Source organism: Hyperolius riggenbachi, chromosome 1 (genome assembly GCF_040937935.1).
Source record: "Hyperolius riggenbachi isolate aHypRig1 chromosome 1, aHypRig1.pri, whole genome shotgun sequence".
Lineage (NCBI taxonomy): Eukaryota > Metazoa > Chordata > Amphibia > Anura > Hyperoliidae > Hyperolius > Hyperolius riggenbachi.
In genome coordinates, this window is record NC_090646.1 from 384432352 (window position 1) to 384455649 (window position 23298).

General features: G+C 44.6%; 1 protein-coding gene across 6 annotated transcripts in view; it reads left to right on the plus strand.

The window, feature by feature from the left end:
• The window catches only part of ADAMTSL1 (ADAMTS like 1), a 529495-nt gene that overhangs the window by 405506 nt on the left and 100691 nt on the right, over positions 1-23298 (plus strand). For all 6 annotated transcript variants that reach the window (XR_011020540.1, XR_011020539.1, XM_068234383.1 and 3 more), the window contains one exon: positions 19479-19686. Coding sequence is in view for 4 of the 6 variants with exons in the window: in XM_068234383.1 (XP_068090484.1) it covers positions 19479-19686 (208 nt within the window). In the remaining 2 variants the exon portion in view is untranslated. The remainder of the gene's footprint in view (positions 1-19478; positions 19687-23298) is intronic.

Consider the following 23298-nt stretch of genomic DNA (forward strand, 5'->3'; position numbering starts at 1 on the left):
CTCCGATCGCCGCTGCTCCATGCGGATTCACCGCTACCCGTCGTATTAGAGGGTCCAGTCCCCCCCGAGACCCAGTGCGCTGCCTGGCCAGTCAGTGCCAGGCAGCGCTGAGGGTTGGATCGGGATGCCCTCTGACGTCACGACGTTGATGACGTCATTGCGCCCATCGTCATGGCGACAGGGGAAGCCCTAAAGGAAATCCCGTTCAAAACGGGATTTCCTGATGGGCTTGATCGCCGGAGGTGATCGGAGGGGGTGGGGGGATGCCGCTGCTCAGCGGCTATCATGTAGCTAGCACTAGGCTAGCTACATGATTTTAAAAAAAAAATAGTGCTGTGCTGCTTCCCTGGCGGATTTAATTGACCGCTAGGGAGGTTGAGACCAGTTTTGGGGAGGCACCAAATTAACTTACCAGCAGGGGCGGACTTTACAACTCATGGGGGCCCCGGGCAATAGGAGATTATGGGGCCCCCATACCAGTGTTTCGCACCTTTCACGTTATATTTTTACAGACTAAGATATAATAATTTATTGACAACAGTAAATATGTTATATTGTGATATTGTACACTGACAAAAACCCCTGCTACGCGCGGCGCGCCAAAAAATGGGTGTGGTCACGCAACAGAATGTGGGCGTGGTCATGGGTGGGGCAAAATATACATGACCTTAGCAGTGGTGTAAAAGGTCTGCCGGGGAAGTTTGAACTCTGCCATAGTGTTTCCCCCCAAAATACATGTAATCTGACAGCATTTCACCAAAAATCCATGCAATTTGGCAGAGGTTCCTCCAAAATACAGATAAAATGGCAATCGTTCTCCCAAAATAGACGTTATCTGGCAGCAGCGGTTCCCCCAAATACACATAATTTGGCAGCGGATCACCAAAAATACATGTAGCAGCAGTGGTTCCCCCAAAATACACAGAATCTGGAAGCAGCAGTTTCCCCATTATACACAATCTGGCAGCGGTTCCCCAAAAATACACATAATCTGGCAGCTGTTTCTCAAAATACACTTAATCTGGCAGCAGCAGTTCCCCAAAAATAGTTAATCTGGCAGCAGTTCCCTAAAAAATAGGTGCCCCCAGTATAGGTAACCAGGTCAAAAGGTATCCCCAGTGGAAGTATCCAGGTCTATAGGTTTTCCCAGTGCAGGTATCCAGGTCTATAGGTGTCCCCAGTATAAGTAGCCTAATCTACAGGTGTCCCCAGAATAGATAACCAGGTCTATAGATGTCCCCATTTAAGATAGCCAGATCTATAGATGTCCCTAGTTAAGATAGCCAGGTCTATAGGTGTCCCCAGTATAGGTATCCAGGTCTACAGGTGTCTCCAGAATAGGTAGCCAGGCCTATAGGTGTCCCCAGTACAGATAGCCAGGTCTATAGGTGTCTCCTGTATAGATAGCCAGGTCTTTAGGTGTTCCGAGTATATGTAGCCAGGTGTATAGGTGTCCCCAGTATAGCCAGGTCTATAGGTGTCCCCAGTATATACAGCCAGGTCTATAGGTGCCCCCAGTATATACAGCCAGGTCTATAGGTGCCCCCAGTATATGTATCTAGGTCTATAAGTGCCCCCAGTATATGTAGTCACTTGTATAAGTGTCCCCAGTATATGCAGCCAGGTGTATAGGTCTCCCCAGTATATGCAGCCAGGTGTATAGGTGCCCCCAGTATATGCAGCCAGGTGTATAGGTGCCCCCAGTATATGCAGCCAGGTGTATAGGTGCCCCCAGTATATGCAGCCAGGTGTATAGGTGCCCCCAGTATATGCAGCCAGGTGTATAGGTGCCCCCAGTATATGCAGCCAGGTGTATAGGTGCCCCCAGTATATGCAGCCAGGTGTATAGGTCTCCCCAGTATATGTAGACAGGTGTATAGGTCTCCCCAGTATATGTAGCCAGGTGTATAGGTGCCCCCAGTATATGCAGCCAGGTGTATAGGTGCCCCCAGTATATGCAGCCAGATGTATAGGTCTCCCCAGTATAGCCAGGTGTATAGGTTTCCCCAGTATAGCCAGGTGTATAGGTCTCCCCATTATAGCCAGGTGTATAGGTCTCCCCAGTATATGCAGCCAGGTGTATAGGTGCCCCCAGTATATGCAGCCAGGTGTATAGGTCTCCCCAGTATATGCAGCCAGGTGTATAGGTCTCCCCAGTATAGCCAGGTCTGTAAGTGCCCCCAGTATATGCAACCAGGTGTATAGGTGCCCCCAGTATAGCCAGGTCTGTAAGTGCCCCCAGACTAGTATATGCAGCCAGGCTTGTAGGTGTCTCCAGGAGGGGAGACAGCCAGTGAAGGAGGGTGATGGGCATAGCAGCGGAGAAGGGGGGGAAGTTTCCCCCCCCCTTCTCTCACCTTGGGGCCCTTCCTGGCTCCCCCCCTCCTCCGTAATCTGCAAAGTGTCGCACAGCTGGAAGCGGCTGACAGCGGGCGGAGACTTACCGCTGTTCAGCCACCGGAGGGAGCGCTGATCTGTGTGCCGCTAGTCTGGGCTTCTCAAGCCATTGTGGCTCTGCTTTCCTGCTATTTATCCAAGCAGAGCCACAAGGGGGCAGGCTTGGGCTTGAAAAGACATCACAGAAGACTGACTCAGCTATAATCATTCCAGGAAAAGCTAGACTGAATGCTCAGTCGGGGATTCTTCTCAGGGCTGATAGGCAGATTTAGCAGAAAAGAATGAAACAAAGAGCAGAGCAGGTATTTACTGTCATGTTCCCATTGATATATATGGTAAAATACATGAGGGTGCTTCTTCTCTGGTTCCCTTTAACCTCCTTAGCGGTAACCCTGAGCTGAGCTTGGGGTAAGCCACCGTGGAGGATTGCTCAGGCCCCGCTGGGCCGATTTGCATAATTTTTTTTTTTTTATACACGCAGCTAGCACTTTGCTAGCTGCGTGTAACCTCCGATCGCCGCTGCTCCATGCGGATTCACCGCTACCCGTCGTGTTAGAGGGTCCAGTCCCCCCCGAGACCCAGTGCGCTGCCTGGCCAGTCAGTGCCAGGCAGCGCTGAGGGTTGGATCGGGATGCCCTCTGACGTCACGACGTTGATGACGTCATTGCGCCCATCGTCATGGCGACAAGGGAAGCCCTAAAGGAAATCCCGTTCAAAACGGGATTTCCTGATGGGCTTGATCGCCGGAGGTGATCGGAGGGGGTGGGGGGATACTGCTGCTCAGCGGCTATCATGTAGCTAGCACTAGGCTAGCTACATGATTTAAAAAAAAAATAGTGCTGTGCTGCTTCCCTGGCGGATTTAATTGACCGCTAGGGAGGTTAAGACCAGTTTTGGGGAGGCACCAAATTAACTTACCAGCAGGGGCGGACTTTACAACTCATGGGGGCCCCGGGCAATAGGAGATTATGGGGCCCCCATACCAGTGTTTCGCACCTTTCACGTTATATTTTTACAGACTAAGATATAATAATTTATTGACAACAGTAAATATGTTATATTGTGATATTGTACACTGACAAAAACCCCTGCTACGCGCGGCGCGCCAAAAAATGGGTGTGGTCACGCAACAGAATGTGGGCGTGGTCATGGGTGGGGCAAAATATACATGACCTTAGCAGTGGTGTAAAAGGTCTGCCGGGGAAGTTTGAACTCTGCCATAGTGTTTCCCCCCAAAATACATGTAATCTGACAGCATTTCACCAAAAATCCATGCAATTTGGCAGAGGTTCCTCCAAAATACAGATAAAATGGCAATCGTTCTCCCAAAATAGACGTTATCTGGCAGCAGCGGTTCCCCCAAATACACATAATTTGGCAGCGGATCACCAAAAATACATGTAGCAGCAGTGGTTCCCCCAAAATACACAGAATCTGGAAGCAGCAGTTTCCCCATTATACACAATCTGGCAGCGGTTCCCCAAAAATACACATAATCTGGCAGCTGTTTCTCAAAATACACTTAATCTGGCAGCAGCAGTTCCCCAAAAATAGTTAATCTGGCAGCAGTTCCCCCAAAATAGGTGCCCCCAGTATAGGTAACCAGGTCAAAAGGTATCCCCAGTGGAAGTATCCAGGTCTATAGGTTTTCCCAGTGCAGGTATCCAGGTCTATAGGTGTCCCAGTATAAGTAGCCTAATCTACAGGTGTCCCCAGAATAGATAACCAGGTCTATAGATGTCCCCATTTAAGATAGCCAGATCTATAGATGTCCCTAGTTAAGATAGCCAGGTCTATAGGTGTCCCCAGCATAGGTATCCAGGTCTACAGGTGTCTCCAGAATAGGTAGCCAGGCCTATAGGTGTCCCCAGTACAGATAGCCAGGTCTATAGGTGTCTCCTGTATAGATAGCCAGGTCTTTAGGTGTTCCGAGTATATGTAGCCAGGTGTATAGGTGTCCCCAGTATAGCCAGGTCTATAGGTGTCCCCAGTATATACAGCCAGGTCTATAGGTGCCCCCAGTATATACAGCCAGGTCTATAGGTGCCCCCAGTATATGTATCTAGGTCTATAAGTGCCCCCAGTATATGTAGTCACTTGTATAAGTGTCCCCAGTATTTGCAGCCAGGTGTATAGGTCTCCCCAGTATATGCAGCCAGGTGTATAGGTGCCCCCAGTATATGCAGCCAGGTGTATAGGTGCCTCCAGTATATGCAGCCAGGTGTATAGGTGCCCCCAGTATATGCAGCCAGGTGTATAGGTCTCCCAGTATATGCAGCCAGGTGTATAGGTGCCCCCAGTATATGCAGCCAGGTGTATAGGTGCCCCCAGTATATGCAGCCAGGTGTATAGGTGCCCCCAGTATATGCAGCCAGGTGTATAGGTGCCCCCAGTATATGCAGCCAGGTGTATAGGTCTCCCCAGTATATGTAGACAGGTGTATAGGTCTCCCCAGTATATGTAGCCAGGTGTATAGGTGCCCCCAGTATATGCAGCCAGGTGTATAGGTGCCCCCAGTATATGCAGCCAGATGTATAGGTCTCCCCAGTATAGCCAGGTGTATAGGTCTCCCCAGTATAGCCAGGTGTATAGGTCTCCCCAGTATAGCCAGGTGTATAGGTCTCCCCAGTATATGCAGCCAGGTGTATAGGTGCCCCCAGTATATGCAGCCAGGTGTATAGGTCTCCCCAGTATATGCAGCCAGGTGTCTAGGTCTCCCCAGTATAGCCAGGTCTGTAAGTGCCCCCAGTATATGCAGCCAGGTGTATAGGTGCCCCCAGTATAGCCAGGTCTGTAAGTGCCCCCAGACTAGTATATGCAGCCAGGCATGTAGGTGTCTCCAGGAGGGGAGACAGCCAGTGAAGGAGGGTGATGGGCATAGCAGCGGAGAAGGGGGGGAAGTTCCCCCCCCTTCTCTCACCTTGGGGCCCTTCCTGGCTCCCCCCCTCCTCCGTAATCTGCAAAGTGTCGCACAGCTGGAAGCGGCTGACAGCGGGCGGAGACTTACCGCTGTTCAGCCACCGGAGGGAGCGCTGATCTGTGTGCCGCTAGTCTGGGCTTCTCAAGCCCACACTAGCGGCACACAGATCAGCGCTCCCTCCGGTGGCTGAACAGCGGCAAGTCTTCGCCCGCTGTCAGCCGCTTCCAGCTGTGCGATATTTTGCAGATTACGGAGGGGAGAGCCAGGAAGGGGGGGACCCAAGGTGAGAGAAGGGGGGGGGGAACTTCCCCCCTTCTCCGCTGCTATGCCCATCGCCCTCCTTCACTGGCTGTCTCCCCTCCTGCTCATGGTTCTCTGGCGGATGGCGGGCCCCCCTGACCACGGGCCCTCGGTCCGTGCCCGAGTACCCTAATGGCCAGTCCGCCCCTGCTTACCAGTATATTTTTAGGATGTTGAAGAACTTACCAGTATATTTTTAGGATGTAGGAGAACTTACCAGTATATTTTTAGGATGTGGGAGAAAACCCTACTGCTGTGGCACTCAAGTGGTCCATTTCCAAGCTATATTAATTTGCTCGGAATTCTTTGCATCTTGTTGAATGTTGACTATGCCTAGAGAGTAACTGTTAAGTCTTTCAGGCTGATGTTACTGCCTGTGTCCCCACTGGAGAGAGCTTCTCTCACTTCTTATTAGATGATATTCTTATGCCCTGTTTACACTTAATCAGTTAGTACGCATTTTTTTTCTTCTCCATAGCAGTGCATTGTGAAAAAGATTTCAGTTAAAACGCGTTGAGTGTGAAAGGTGCCTTAGGAAAACATGGGACTTACTTTGAAAATCAGTTGACCTTTCAGTTATAACTGAGAGCAACTGATTAAGTGTAAACAGGGCCTAAGTGTGCTTTGATAGGGCCTTTACGTTATTTATATGACCTTTGAATCAGGATGATACCATTTATTGGCTAACTTAGAGAGGAATAAACTATTAGCTTTTGGTTTCGGATTCAAAACTTCTTGCTTTTACTGATGGCTAACACGGTACAACACTCTACTGCTTCTTATTTGATCTTCTAACACTATTTAAGTTAGTTGCTTCTCTTTTTTTCTGTCTGACGTTTTACTTATAGGCTCTTTGTTTTATAGTAGAAAAACATAGACATACAAGTTAGTCTCATTAATATCGGAGACTAGATGTGCTGACAGGAAAAAAAATGATCTGAATTATGTATGTATCTTAACAAAATTCCCGAAGCACTAGAAAGCCTGCTGCAATGTGTGAGCTAAAATATTCTCACATGAGCAGCTGTTGATTACAGCCCACTATGGACCTAGAATGATGGGTGTAAACCACAAATGTACTTTGAAAACCAGGAGGATGATGATCTTGCCAGCGACTCCATGATGTGTGCGATGGGGAATGTCAGATGAACACAAATGACATCATAAAACACTACTCCTGTTGACGATAAATGCCCATCTGCTTTATGCGCCACACCATGCATTGAAGCAAAAGGTGACAACAATGAAGTATGGCTTCCAAACATCAGCTTTGATTACTTAACATAAGTTTTCATGAGAAAGGGATTTATGATAGGCAGGGTTAGAGAGTCAGTGTGATCATGTCCTGGACTGACCCGGTTTCCAGTTGTTAAAAAAAATACTTCTCAATGACCTGGATAACGCTCACAGCTTGCATGAAGAAACCCTGGCCAACTCCAAGATTTGCTGGAACTTCCTTATTCACATTTTCATCACCTGCTGGGATCAGATGAACATCTAAACTCAACAGGGTCTACGTTATTGATATTCTTTGCACATGTATTTATTTTTCTGGCCCATATGAATGTATTTGAAAGCTGATTTAAGCCAACACATAAGAAATGAGTATCTTTGTGAAAGGAAGCTCATCTTTGCAAAGGTTTTGAGACAACATAAAAGGGTCGCTTTTTTTCATTCTCTGTATTCTGATTTCCATCCAGAGGAAGATTGCCGCAGCTTCTCAGTCCTTGTTGTTTTTGGAAAAGGTGATGGTCATCTTTATCACAGCATACCACATGCAGAAAACGGTTTAAAGGGAAATGTTCATGTTATTTGCAGTTTTGAATAAGCATGATACCATTTATTGTCTAATGTGGAGATAAATAAAAAGTAATCTTTCAGCTAATTAGCCTTCATCAGACATGGTTCCTGCATATGGAAAGCTTACTTTCTATTTATCTCTAAGTTAGCCAATAAATGGTATCATCCTGATTCAAAACGTCTTGCTTTTACTGATGGCTAGCATGATACAATACTCTACTGCTTCTACCATGTTATTTGAGTGACTAAACATTCTAGGGAAGAGTAAGTAATAAAATCCAATGAAGGATCTAAGGCAAGGCTCTAGAGGCCCAAATTCAATTCACTTTTTCTCCTTAGTTTTCTCCTAGGTGATATTTTCACACCTTGCTAATAAAATGCCCTTCAAGCCCACCAACAAGCAAGAAAATACTTAAAAAAAATTGATAGTACTTTTTTCACCAACTTTTAGGTACTTTTTCTATTGTAAAATTATTAAAAGTTATTTTAAAGAGAATATGAAAATTATCTCATACGAGATAACTCAGGAGAAAAAGTTTATTGCATATGGTTATTCTAAAAATTCAGCTAGGTACACAGCAATTAAAAAAACAGAGGGTGCATTAAGAGAAACGCTGTGCAGTCTTACTAACTGCTCATATTTAGTGTTGCTGGAATATTGTTTTTGAAAGAAATGTCAGGCAAATGACAAGCCTTAGCTTTTATGGTATCTCGATCACCTGGGATAGTTGAGGGTGCGGGACAGTGTTGTACACATTTTTCTGATTGAACTTGATTCACAGGTGTCTTTTTATCTTCCACACGAATTATGTAACTATGGACATAATTAGTGTGTCAGATTATTAAACTATGTTAGTGTAATGATCCGCTCAGCTGGATGCACTGGCAGACAGCTGTTTGACCATTCCTCTAGTCTGTGGGCTGCAGGTCTCTGGAAGAGAGACCTGTCTTTCCATTACAAGTTTCTGGTCTGTTGTGCTGCTGAGGAATTTGCATACACTCATTATGCAAATCTCCTACCTGCCTCCTTTGATGACTGGCAGTATAAAGAGCCATGTTTCCCAGAGTCCTTTGCTGGTCATAAGGGTTAGTTCCTGTGTAACACTCGCCTGGAGTGTCAGCCTTGCTCTTTGTTTGAAGATTAGCTTAGAGTAATTCCTGGAACTGCACTAGGCAGTTTCCCTAGTGCAGTTAGGATTGCATATCTGTTTTGGTTGTCTGTTGCGATTGTCCTGTCCCAGCGGTGGTCGACAGGAAGTCGTTCTGATCTGTAGTTCTTGGAGTATAGCTGGAGCAGCGGTTGCTACCAGCTATCTCATCTGATCTGTCTTACCAGGATCGCACTCGCCTTGCGCTAGTGCTGTGGATCCGTCTGATCTCCATCTCTCTTTCTATACTTGGATCGCACTCGCCTTGCGCTAGTGCTGTGGATCCTTCTGGTCTGCTACTCTCTTGCTATACTTGGATCGCACTAGCCTCTTGCGCTAGTGCTGTGGATCCTTCTGCTCTGTCTTCCTGGATCGCACTAGCCTCTTGCGCTAGTGCTGTGGATCCTATCTCTCACTTATTCCTGTTTTCGTGTATCTGTCTTGTCTGCTACGGACGCTTGCTGGAGGCTAGGTGAGGTAACCGTTAAGCAAGCGCTCGCGTCCTCTGTTTCATGTTAGTCTGTCCGTGGTTAGTTAGGCGTGCTTGTCTCTGTTGTGCTTATCACGCGGAGACCGCGCATAAACGCGTGCACTGTTGCGAATGAGTGCGGTGTTCGCGTTTAGCTAGCGTTTGTTGTTTTCCTTATCTTCTCATTGTATGATTTGCTGTGCCTTTGCTACTCTCGTGCTCTGCCTTGCTGTAGCCTTGTGTCACCTCTGTCAATCGCCTCTCTCGCGATTGCGTTCCTGCTTCCTATTTGCTGTTGTGTATGCACCGTCGCGGGTTGGTGACTAGTTTGGTGCACACACATACAATCTGTCCCTTTGCTCGATCTCCTTCAGGGCTATCTTGCCCTGCGTTTCTTCCCTTCGTGCAATTCCTGTCTGGCGTGTGTGGTAGGGCAGAGGAGAATGTCCAGGGAAAGAATGAGCTTACAGCAGTGGGAGAGGTAGTAAGGCGACCAGCTGCTCTGGCCTTTGCCTCAGGGCCCAAAAGATGCTTAACTGAGCTGAGTTCAGACGCGTAGCTATGGGGGGGACGAGGGGTACAAATGCCCCGGGGCGCTGGGACTTGAGGGCGCTCATCAGCTGCTGCTGTGTGGAGAATCAATTAATACCCGATCCTCTATACGGACAGCCTCAGCCTGAGCCCAACAACAGCTACACGCTGCTTCCTCTTCCAACCCCCTCCCCTCTGTTGTGCTGCGTGATGATTGGGTCACGCTGGTGAGGGGAGGAAGTAGTAGAAGGGCGGCAGCAACATTTCAAGCAGCAGAAAGGAGCCAGCTATGGGGACCGGACGAGGATGGGTGAGGCTGGGGCTGCTGCTAGACTGAAGAGCTGTCAGTTCTCCTCTCCTCCTGCAGCCACACAGACTAGCCTGCTGTGCGTGTGAGACAGGCTCTGCACACCTCTCCCGGGAAGCCAGCATCAGCACACTGGACGCTTATCTCCCAAAGCCCTGACCCTGTGACTGGTGAGAGGACTCATGGGGAGGCATTATCAGGGCAGTAAATTGATTAATTATGTGTGACCTACGGTGTAAACATTGTCATTGTGTTCCTGTGTTCCTTTATATGCAATCTAATTGCACTATGTTGGATCTGCTTGCTGTTCGAGTTTGACCTGGTGTGTGTGTACAGTGTGTGTACGTGTGTGTGTGTGTGTGTGTGTGTGTGTGTGTGTGTGTGTGTGTGTGTGTGTGTGTGTGTGTGTGTGTGTGTGTGTGTGTGTACGTGTGTGTGTGTGTGTGTGTGTGTGTGTGTGTGTGTGTGTGTGCGGTGCGTGTGTGCGGTGCGTGTGTGTGTGTGTGTGTGTGTACAGTATGTGTGTGGTGTGTGTGCGGTGCGTGTGTGCGGTGTGTGTGTGCGGTGTGTGTGCGGTGTGTGTGTGTGTGTGTGTGTGTGTGTGTGTGTGTGTGTGTGTGCGGTGCGTGTGTGCGGTGTGTGTGTGTGTGTGTGTGTGTGTGTACAGTGTGTGTGCGGTGCGTGTGTGCGGTGTGTGTGCGGTGTGTGTGTGTGTGTGTGTGTATTTATATAGCGCCAGGCTCTTAAGCATAGCTGCACAGAGTATACCGTCACCTAACTGTCCCTAATGCTGGGCATACACGGCACGATAATGCGCCGGTATCGAGCCAGCGGCTTGATTCCTTGCTCGTCCCCGCCTGCGCTCCTTATCAGCCGCTCGATTGTCCACCCGCGGGGATCGAGCGGGAAATCTATTTGGCGGGTCATCGGACCTGTCGGATATTATCAATCGAGCCATCAGCGGCTCAATTGATAAGGACAGTCTCGAACCGTGTATGTTCAGCATAAGAGGTGCTCACAATCTAATCCCTACCATTGCCATATGTCTCTGTATGTATCGTCTAGTGTAGGGGCAATTTTATGCTGGGTACACACGAAAATGTCGGAAATAATCGATCCCGCTGATCGAGCGGGAAATCGCATCGTGTGTACCCAGCATTAGGGGGAAGCCAATTAACTTATCTGTATGTTTTGGGAGGTGGGAGGAAATCAGAGTACCTGCATGAAACCCACACAGACATGGGGAGAACATACAAACTCCTTGCAGATGTTGATCTGGCTGGGATTCGAAGATGGGGGTCCAGCACTGCAAGGCGAGAGTGCTAACCACTATGCCACCGTGCTGCCCTTATATATATCCTGCTTAAAGGGAACCCGAAGCAAGAAGTATATGGAGGCTGCCATATTTATTTACTTTTAAACAATACCAGTTGCCTGGCTGATCTATTTGGCTGCAGTAGTGTCTGAATCACACCAGAAACAAGCATGCAGCTAATCTTGTCAGATCATCTGACAATGTCAGAAACACATGATCTGCTGCATGCTTGTTCAGGGTCAATGGCTAAAAGTATTAGACGCAGAGGATCAGCAGGACAGCCAAGAAACTGGTATTGCTTAATAGGAAATAAATATGGCAGCCTCCATATCCCCCTCGCTTCAGGTTCTCTTTAAAGGAGTCATCAGGCAAGTGAATAGAAAATAAGTGGTACTTACCGGGGGCTTCCTCCAGCCCCAAGCTCCCAGGACGTCCCTCGCCGCAGCTCTGCCCGCAGCCGTTCACCGCAGGTCCGTCCCGGTCCCCGGCGATGACGTCAGAGCGACTTCCAGGTCGCTCTGTACTGCACCTGCGCGAGCGGTGCTGTCAATCACCGCCACATGGGCCGGTGCGGACTGCGCAGGCGCAGTACAGAGCGACCTGGAGGTCTCTCTGACGTCATCGCCGGGGACCAGGACGGACCTGCGGCGAACGGCTGCGGGTAGAGCTGCGGCGAGGGACGTCCTGGGAGCTTGGGGCTGGAGGAAGCCCCCGGTAAGTACCACTTATTTTCTATTAACTTGCCTGATGACTCCTTTAAGCTAAATACTCATAAGTACTCACCAGAGGAAGATGGATCCAGCGACGTCCCCCTTCACACGAGTGTTCAGCAATCCATCTTCTGGCGGCGGGTATGTGTAATGTTACACATCCAGTGTGAATGGGAAGTCAAGCGATCGCGGTACTTTCCCTGGAGTCGTCGGGAATCTCAAAGATCTGATCCACTGTGACAGTCATGATGTTTTTAATGTATGACCAATCCTGATATACAGTAGTAAACTCAGTCCTCAGTTCCCAATCATGTACCTGCATGACTATACAATGTATGACCTATCCTCATATAGTTATCTCAGTCCCTGGGTCCCAAAAATTTACAATATATGCCAAATATAGTAAATTTCTGATATAGTAAACTACTTGGCCCCGTCCCTTGAAATTCACTATAAAGGGATTGTACTGTATATGGAGCCTGCTGTTGTGCAGATGGACAATGTACATTTAGCTCCACCCATGACCACACCCACAATCTGCATGACCATGCCCGCTTTACATGCCGCACAACCACCTGTGGGTGGAAGGGTGGGGGCTGGGGGCGCACTGAGATGGTCTTTGTCCCCGGGCGCCGAAAATCCTAGCTACGCCTCTGGCTGAGTTGCAGCACTTTATATGGTTAATATGTATGTGGTGCCCAGGTTGTTAATGCCCTTGCCTTCTTCTTTTCCTCTTAGTAAAATATAAAGGAATTGCCAGATGCATGCTGTTCTTTTCTTTTTGGGCACCCTATTCCTTCTCCCAAGGTGTTACTGGTTTGACAAGACAAGACAAATAACATTTATATAGCGCTTTTCTCCTGGCGGACTCAAAGCGCCAGAGCTGCAGCCACTAGGACGCGCTCTATAGGCAGTAGCAGTATTAGGGAGACTTGCCAAAGGTCTCCTACTGAATAGGTGCTGGCTTACTGAACAGGCTGAGCCGACATTCAAACCCAGGTCTCCTGTGTCAGAGGCAGAGCCCTTAACCATTACACTTGCCAGCCACCACCCAAATTCAATTCACTTTTTCTCCTGAGTTTTCTCCTAGGTGATATTTTCACACCTTGCTAATAAAATGCCCTTCAAGCCCACCAACAAGCAAGAAAATACTTAAAAAAAAATGATAGTACTTTTTCACCAACTTTTAGGTACTATTTAATTGTAAAATTATTAAGTTATTTTAAAGAGAATATGAAAATTATCTCATACGAGATAACTCAGGAGAAAAAGTTTATTGCATATGGTTATTCTAAAAATTCAGCTAGGTACACAGCAATTAAAAAACAGAGGGTGCATTAAGAGAAACGCTGTGCAGTCTTACTAACTGCTCATATTTAGAGTTGCTGGAATATTGTTTTTGAAAGAAATGTCAGGCAAATGACAAGCCTTAGCTTTTATGGTATCTCGATCACCTGGGATAGTTGAGAGTGCGGGACAGTGTTGAGTTTGCACTATCTTCCTCCTTCAATAAGGCCAAAAGTACAAGTGTGCATGGCATACAAGGCCCCGGGCTCTGCCACTGCCCGGGACCCCCAAATCCTCATGCAACACCAAGAGGGGGAGTGCAGGTGAGCCCTGATGCGCCCACCACCAGGGGACTCATCCACACTGGCTCTATATAAATGCTGAATTCAATATATACAAGAAGCAAATGCTCACTCCCAGACAGCAAATGCTCACTCCAAGCAAAATCTCACTATCTGCCATTTTATATGGTCCACAAACAGCCTGTCAGCCAATCAAGTATAACGGTATACGGTATACACCCGTGTCTGCGGTATCAAATCTAGCGGGAATTGCATAAGTTCAGCAAAATTCAGGTGAGAGGGTTCGGTCGGACATAATCGTAGACTATGTCACCAGCTGGGGGCACCACATGCAGGTATGGCTCTCATCGCCCCCCTCCCTAACCACTTACCCGATTAGCAGTACAGCTTAGTGAATCAAGCCCAGAGTGTGTCTTTACTTCCCGGGGGCTTCTCCTGGTCCCTAGAAGTCTCTGTGTCCCTCTCCACAGTTCCATAGTCACCAAGTCTCCTGCTGTCCCCTCCATAGCGGCCGCAGACCCAGATCAGGATTTATATACAGGATCTTCTCAAAAAATTAGCATATTGTGATAAAGTTCATTATTTTCTGTAATGTACTGATAAACATTAGACTTTCATATATTTTAGATTCATTACACACAACTGAAGTAGTTCAAAGCCTTTTATTGTTATAATATTGATGATTTTGGCATACAGCTCATGAAAACCCAAAATTCCTATCTCAAAAAATTAGCATATCACGAAAAGGTTCTCTAAACGAGCTATTAACCTAATCATCTGAATCAACTAATTAACTCTAAACACCTGCAAAAGATTCCTGAGGCTTTTAAAACTCCCAGCCTGGTTTATTACTCAAAACCGCAATCATGGGTAAGACTGCCGACCTGACTGCTGTCCAGAAGGCCATCATTGACACTCTCAAGCAAGAGGGTAATACACAGAAAGAAATTTCTGAATCATAGGCTGTTCCCAGAGTGCTGTATCAAGGCACGTCTGTGGGAAGGAAAAAAGTGTGGCAGAAAACGCAGCACAACGAGAAGAGGTGACCGGACCCTGGGGAAGATTGTGAAGAAGGACTGATTCCAGACCTTGGGGGACCTGCGGAAGCAGTGGACTGAGTCTGGAGTAGAAACATCCTTAGCCACCGTGTACAGGTGTGTGCAGGAAATGGGCTACATGTGCCACATCCCCCAGGTCAAGCCACTTTTGAACCAGAAACAGCGGCAGAAGCGCCTGACCTGGGCTACAGAGAAGCAGCACTGGACTGTTGCTCAGTGGTCCAAAGTACTTTTTTCGGTTGAAAGCAACATTTGCACGTCATTCGGAAATCAAGGTGCCAGAGTCTGGAGGAAGACTGGGGAGAGGGAAATGCCAAAATGCCTGAAGTCCACTGTCAAGTACAGGTCAGGTGCTTCTGCCACTGTTTCAGGTTCAAAAGTGGCTTTACCTGGGGAATGCGGCACCTGTAGCCCATTTCCTGTACATGCCTGTACACGGTGACTCTGAATGTTTCTACTCCAGACTCAGTCCACTGCTTCCACAGGTCCCCCAAGGGCTGGAATCGGTCCATCGCTACAATCTTCCTCAGGGTCCGGTCACCTCTTCTCGTTGTGCAGCGTTTTCTGCCACACTTTTTCCTTCCCCCAGACTTCCCACTGAGGTGCCTTGATACAGCACTCTGGGAACAGCCTATTCGTTCAGAAATTTCTTTCTGTGTCTTACCCTCTTGCTTGAGGGTGTCAATGATGGCCTTCTGGACAGCAGTCAGGTCGGCAGTCTTACCCATGATTGCGGTTTTGAGTAATGAACCAGGCTGGAAGTTTTAAAAGCCTCAGGAACCTTTTGCAGGTGTTTAGAGTTAATTAGTTGATTCAGATGATTAGGTTAATAGCTCATTTAGACAACCTTTTTGTGATATGCTAATTTTTTGAGATAGGAATTTTGGGTTTTCATGAGCTGTATGCCAAAATCATCAATATTATAACAATAAAAGCTTTGAACTACTTCAGTTGTGTGTAATGAATCTAAAATATATGAAAGCCTAATGTTTATCAGTAGATTACAGTAAATAATGACCTTTATCACAATATGCTAATTTTTTGAGAAGATCCTGTACCCCCTCATTTTTATTTAACACCAACCTTATCTTCCCTTCCCCATGGTCATATCCCAGATCTTGTTGCCAACCTAACCCTAGTAATGACTATTTAAATTATCCACAACACTGAGATCACCAGATCTATTGATAAATGTGACTATGCCTGTTAGCACTAACCAAGCCCGGTCTCCCATATCTCTAACCTGAACTGGCCTTCCTTAACCCCAAAAATGACAATATGCAACATTTTGGTTTTAGAAGTCTTCCTCCTCCATTAGCTGGAGATCATTCCTTACTGTTAAAAAAAAATGTCAGTCACCTGACTCTTAACAACAATACATATTCATAAATATGATAGCTGTTGTGGTGGCTAAATGATACAGTACAGTGATACCTGTATCACAATGTATCACATACTTGCGTCTGTGATACATTCCATCTACTTCCAGTGTTTTTCAAACTTGCCCTCAGGACCCACTAACAGTTCATGTATTGTGGAAATCCACAGTTAGTAAATCCCCATAGCTGAGAGACTAATTACCCCCTCTGTGCAAATGTGAGGTTACCTGCAAAACATGCACTGTTGGTGGGTCATGAAGACACATTTGGGAAACACTGCCCAAGACTGCGCACAAATATTTTAATAATATTTAGTAAATACACCCCATTATGTGTACTGAATGATATTTTCTTCTCCCTGACTCAGTAAATCAGGGCGATCTAAGGTTAATCTCTTCCTAATAGCACTTTACCAAGAAGCGTTAAGAATGTTTACTGTGGGCTTTCTGGTGGTTGGTCTTGTTCCGCTCACCTAATTATTACTGAACTTTAGCTCACCCATAAAAATAATGTGATGATACCTCTCCAAGGAAACGTTATGTTGCCAGCACTGCAGGAAAATACACAGCAAAATTATACGGTCTAAGAAAAAAAACATTTCACATCCTGTTTCCATTTCAATCTGAACATTGGTTTTGGCTGCCAATGCACACAAACTATGGTGGAAGCATTGTGGTAAAGCATACAAAAAGTAGCTTTTGGGGATTAGACAGGGCAAAGCAATTTAGTAAGTGCTATGCTACATAATTTCACTCCAATCCTGTATTTTGCTGAAATATGTCGAGATGTGCATTCCTCCTCTTTGCACTTTTGAACCATAGCTTCTACAGCTGTGCAGCTATAGGGTATTGGCTGTAAGCATGGAATGATGCTCTGTCCTTAAAAAGGCAGTATTCAACACAAGAGTAAAGAGAAACCGTAACCAAGAATTGAACTTTATCCCAATCAGTAGCTGATACCCCCTTTCCCATGAGAAATCTATTCATTTTCACAAACAAATCATCAGGGGGCTCTGTATGGCTGATTTTGTGGTGAAACCCCTTCCACAGTAAGCGCCTCACAGCTCCGAGGTCCTGACATCACAGTGAGGGAGCCTTGTTGCATTGTGGAAAATAACAGATGTTTCCAACTGCCAAAAAAAAAAGCAAGCAGCATCTCCTTCCAGTGACATCACCTGCCATCAGTAAAAATGTCACCATATGATAAATGCCAGAATGTAAATCAGGGAGAGGAAAGATTTTACAATGGAAAAACACTGACTAAATCATACATAATTATTGTAAAAATTAAGCCCTTTTTAATTACATTATTTTCACTGGAGTTCCTCTTTAAATTATAGCTACACAATTATAAAGAAAAAAAAATCCTTATCAAAACAGCTATATTAAGTAGGTTCACAATGTGCATTACACAGACATACCTGTGATTACTCTGCTCTGATTAGCTCTACATGTTTTATCATTAGAGCTGCCTTCCTTTTTTTCTCACATCTTTCAATGAAATGGGAGTGACCCACAACTCTTCTGAATGTATGGGGTACCAACTCCCTGTGGAATGAATGCACCATTGCAGTAATGCACAGCCAATAAGACCAGATTAGATTAGATAAGACCAGGTAAGATTCTAGGTATCTCTGATCCGCATACCACTCAATTAGCTCCCTAGTCCATAGCTCTTCCTGATATGTAGAGTATCTGTATTTGTCTTCCTCTTACACAATATTTATCATTAACTCATGCAATTCCAGAAAACTCACAACCTTTAATATAATTTCTACCTGCTTTATGTCTGAGATTTGATTCTTCTTTGTGGCAAGACATTTTAATACTTGCATTATCCTAAAGTTGGACAGATCCAGCACCATATTATACCGTACATCCTTAATATCAACATAAGGAGACTCTAACATCTATCTTTAAATGCAACTCCTTGGTCAATACATGGAGAGAGCAGAAGGGTACCTTACAAAATGATGTACAGAACTACAATACCTCTAGCCATACTTTATTCAAGCATCATATAGCTTATTTTGCTGGCATATTTTCCATGGTAATGTTGTTGCTTTGCTCCTTAGATTGTAGACTGTGATTGTGAAAATGTTGAAACATTGGGGATAGTTCCCGTTTGCTTTTGTTGCTATTAAGCACTAGGTTTAGGCATAAACAAAGCAGGCAATTATGTTTTGCTGGCTGAATTCTGACACAAAACTTGAGCGGAGGAATGGTGATGTGAATGCATGTTGTGCTGTTGGTGTGAACGAGCCCCCTTAAAAGACATCTGACCTGAGAGGGATATGGAGGCTGCCATATTTATTTCTTTTTAAACAGCCAGTTTCCTGACTGTCCTGCTATTCTTTCATGTATCGATGGTGTCTGAATCACACACCTGAAACAAGCATGCAACAAATGCTGTCAAAATGTAGTTAGACATCTGATCTGTACGCCTGTTCAGGGTCTTTGTCTAAGGCTGGATTCACAGTGGTCTGTTGCATAACGCACACGTTATAACGTGTGTGAACTGCAAATGTGACTGGACATAGATGTTAATTCCGAGCCTGCAGCAAGTTAGAATAATGCCATAAGTTACAACAAAGAACTTAGAACTGGCCCATAGAATTGTATGGGTTGTGAGTTACCATGCAGAATTATTCTACGAAAGCACTGTCAAATGCTTTTCTGCACACTTGCAAAACAAGCCTTTAAATGAGACCAGGTCCGGATTTGTACATTTTACCGCCCAAGGCTCACTGTCAACCCCACCCCGCCCACTGTGTCTTCTCTGGTGATGAGCTCCTCAGTCCTATGCTCCTTTGTCCTGTGCTTCCCTATCCTGTGCTTTGCTTGACTGCTCTGCCTGTGGAAGCAGGGCAGCCATGGACCAGGTCTGTGACCGCTGTGGTTTACGTTTGGCAGTTTAACTCCCTCAGTGTTCCAGCCCAATTTCCGCCCCTTGCTTCCTGGTGCCCTAGGACATGGCCTTTGTAGCCTTGCCTCAAATCTGCCTCTGAATGAGACACCGTGGGCTTGGTTTAGATGACTGTTCAGACTACTTTCTGAACCAAGCGTAAGGATTGCTCCACAGAGCTCATGATGAAACTGAGGCTGTTAAAAAAAAAATTCTCAAATAACAAGTTATTATAAATTACTATTTATATAGCGCCAGCATATATAGTCACGTCACTAACTGTCCCTCAGAGGGGCTCACAATCTAATCCCTAACATAGTTATATGTCCATCATAGTCTAAGGCTAATTGTTAGGGAGAAGCCAGTTAACTTACCTGTATGTTTTTGGGATGTGAGAGGAAACTTGAGTGCATGGAGGAAACCCATACAGACACAGGGAGAACATACAAACTCTGTGCAAATAGTGCCCAGGCTACGATCCAAGCTGGAGACCCTAGGCTGAAGGCAAGAGAGCTATTCACTACACCGCCATGCTGCCCAAGTTCTGAAATGCATCATGTGGTTTTAGTAGCAGTTTTAAATAAAATACATTGTGGTTCATGTTCTGTTGTTAACAAACTGTTGTTATTTCTTCCCCATTCCTTGGTTCAGATGGATGGTAACATCTTGGTCAGTATGCTCACAGAGCTGTGGAGGAGGAGTGCAGAACCGCCGAGTGACTTGCCAGAAGCTGACCGGAGGCGGTAGCTCTATACCAGTGTCCAATGATCTATGCACCATGTCATCAAAGCGTCCTGTTGACAGTCAAAGCTGTAGCAGACAACTCTGTGCAGAGTGGTCTACATCATCATGGGGACAGGTAATGGATGACTTCTTAAGAATACCTCATATATAAGAACCTGATCTGATAGTTCTCCATACTAGCTATAGTAGCACTATCAATTAATTGGCAATCATGTGTAATATTATCTGTTGTGTGTAGGCTTCTGGTAAGTAAAGGACAAGCATGCCAATGTGTTAAAGCAACCTTAAAAAGCCACCTTGCCATTTGTAGTATAGTCTGTTTTAGCGGAGAGAACTCCGCTCTGCAGTTCTTGGTGTAACAAATGGTATACAGAGTAACATTAGCCTTTATTATCCTATGCACCTATAATGGTTACATGGAGTTTTTTTTTCAGTATCAGCAGTGGATACTGAAATGCATTTATCTATGGAAATAGATGCTTGCATCCTTATTTGGGGACAACATATTTAATCCGTTTTAGCAGGACACCCACATTTGTTATCCCAGATATCAGGACAATATCTTTAAACTTCTCGCTAGGTATAATGTTGTAGGAAAAATTCACAAAACTTATGTTATGTTATGAATTATCCTTGCTTATCTGTTTTACCTAGTAAATTATCTCTCATTATCTGTTTTATCTCACAATTTTATCTATCTGTATCTGTTTTATCTCATGAATTATCTGTCCATGTCTGTTTATCTCATGTATTATATATCCTTATCTGTCCTCACACATAACTTTACTCAACATATCTTTGTTATCTCATGAATTCTCTTAAAGGATACCCGAGTTAAAAATACACTGATGAGATAAACAAACAATTGTACTTATCCCTCTACTCATGAAAATGACTTTTTTTTTTTTTTTTTTTTAGAATCCTGCAGTTTTATTATCTGTTTATCAGCTGAGCAAATAATGGTTAATAATGTATTGTCTCATATGCAAAAACAACCTTTCAGTGTCCCAGAGGCTAAAATATATGAACTATTGATTTTTTTTATCTATTTCCTGCTCGCAGAAACTGTTCTTAGCAAGGAAAGAGCTTTATAGTTGTACTCTGTAGTCCAACTAAGTCCCAACTTGAAAGAAACTGTGAGGTGCATATCAAAATGTTAACTCTTTCAGACAGAAAAAAGAAAAAAAGGAACACAGCCTAATTATTTTTATGCTTAGAACTATACATAGACATATCATAATGTCACATGTCACCTTAGGTAGCCTTTAAAAGCTGAGGTGAAAAATAAGTTAGATGAGATAATTTCTAAGACAAGTTTTATAGATCAATCTCATCATCTCTCTGTAAAGGTCACCTTTAGGTATTGGGTCCATTTATTGTGTGTCAAAACCATGATCCCCAAATGCACTGCTTCCAGTTTATTGAACCTGCACCAAAATTTAAAAAATATGATGATTTTAATTGAAAATAGGCATGTGTGTGCATGTGTTTATGTATATGCAAACTCTCTCAATGTGAATTAAACTTTCTTTTATAAAGTAGGCTTTAAGATTATAAACTGTGCCCGCTGGATCTGAGCTATAAATCCTGTTTGTTGTTTAGTGGGTTTAATGTGTTTTTGTGCCAAGTTTTGATACAGAGCATTACATGGTGTTTAAAGGAAACCTTAACAATACCAGTTGCCTGGCAGTCCTGCTGATCTCTGTGGCATCAGTAGTGGCTGAATTACACACCTGAAACAAGTATGCAGCTAATCCAGTCTGACTTCAGTCAGATCACCTGAGCTGCATGCTTGTTGAGGGGGCTGTGGCTAAAAGTATTAGAGACACAGGATCAGCAGGAGAGTCAGCGAACTGGTATTATTTTAAAAGAAAAAATCCATATCCTTCTCAGTTTAGGTTCCCTTAAATGGACAGTGAATCAGTATTGCTTTTACATGTGGTATGCATGTGTTTCCCTGAAGAGTTCTGAATTAACTATGGTATTTGTCTTTATAAAATCGTTGTATATAAGCAGCCATATGCACCTTTTCATACATATGACCCTTGTTTGGACTGTGCTTATAACATGGATAATAATGTGACAGCATAGTATAGTTCCCCACCACACAGAAGTTATTATTGACAGTAGCTATACTTTAATGTGGATCAGGTGGTTACATTTTACACACTGGTCATCCTTTCCCTCATAGCAGTCAGTCAGATTCTTATGTTTGTCTTTGAACAAATTTGATTTACAAGATACTGGCAATGCTTATGCTATTAGATAATGATGATGATAATAATAATAATAGAGAAACATTAACAAAGCAAAAGTAAGATTCCAGGGTATCTTGCTACTGGTCCATATTAACTTCCAGTCTTATTCCAGTTAAAGAGCATTAGAGAACATCATGGACCCAACTCCCAGTCTGCATTTAGCAACTATAGTATTGGGGGTTTGGGGTTTTTTGCTTTTCATCACTTGTAATGGTTTACATCCATTTTCATTGTAGTACGTAACAGATTTTGTTTTTTACAAGTGCCTTTTGCATAACATGACCAGGCACCTTATATGTTTGTAATGTTATGATCCTTTCATTGAAAAAGCTGTCTTCACTGTTTAAAAGGAAAAGCAGAATTTGCACTCCAGTATCAATTAAACATGGTGATTTCTAAGCAATTTACTATTGTCATTCATACATACTGTGATCTTCTCACAGAGGCTGAATAATGTTTGAGGTATGCAAAATAGTCTAGTCTTTGGTTATGGGAAAAGGATTCATAAAATGACCTCTTAATCCAGAGTCATAGTAAAGTGTTATGTTTAACTTAGCCCTATACCAATGAGACTGTGTTGTTATAAACAACCTAGCTTTTTATAGGAGTTAGTGAATTGGAAGAAATATTTAAGCTTTCATTTATACATTGAAATAAATCAGGCTACCAGTACTAACACATATTGTTCTCATTTTGTTTGACTTGATTTGTTCTTCATGAAATAGGCTTGGGATTAGAGTGGGCTATTAGCTGGGGAATCAGCACAACCACTGCATGTGCGGGAGCTGACATCTGGATTACATCCCCAGTTCCTTGAATCATGCGTATACACAAAATAAGAGATTAGAATCCCACAGGTTAGGTTGGATGCATTTGCTTCCAAACTAAAATAAAGAGATGGACGTACTCCACCATGCACCCTGTGATGCTTTATATATTTTCATTTGCATGAGTGAGTGCATTCTTTTATATCATTGAAGAAGAAAGTGTTTAGTGAGAAGTTTTGTCCGTTGCCAGTCTGCTGTTACATATGGAAACGAGTAAGGGCGGGTTTCAACTAGCGCCAGCCGTGCATATCCAAGACAGACACTGGCGCTTGTGCATGCCGACTATGTATCCAAATCCCTGTAGCCATGCCATGCATGGCTATGGGGATTTGGGAGTGTTATGGAGCAGTGAATCAGAATTTTGTTTACGCAAACCAAATTTTCAGTGGACGAATGAAAAACTGATACTGTAAAAACTGATTTATTTTCTATGTCAAATGGATTAGATTGTTACGTTGGGGATCAGTTTTTCATCCGCTTTCTATTTTCCATTTCGTATCACCACCTTACTTTGTATACCTGTTGCCATCACATTTGCATTCCTCTGTCACACGGGTCCACTGCACAGGAGAAGCACTGGTATATGGATTGGAGCCCCAGCAGAAGCCTTGATGGTCCCAAATGGATTGCAACAGACCAGCT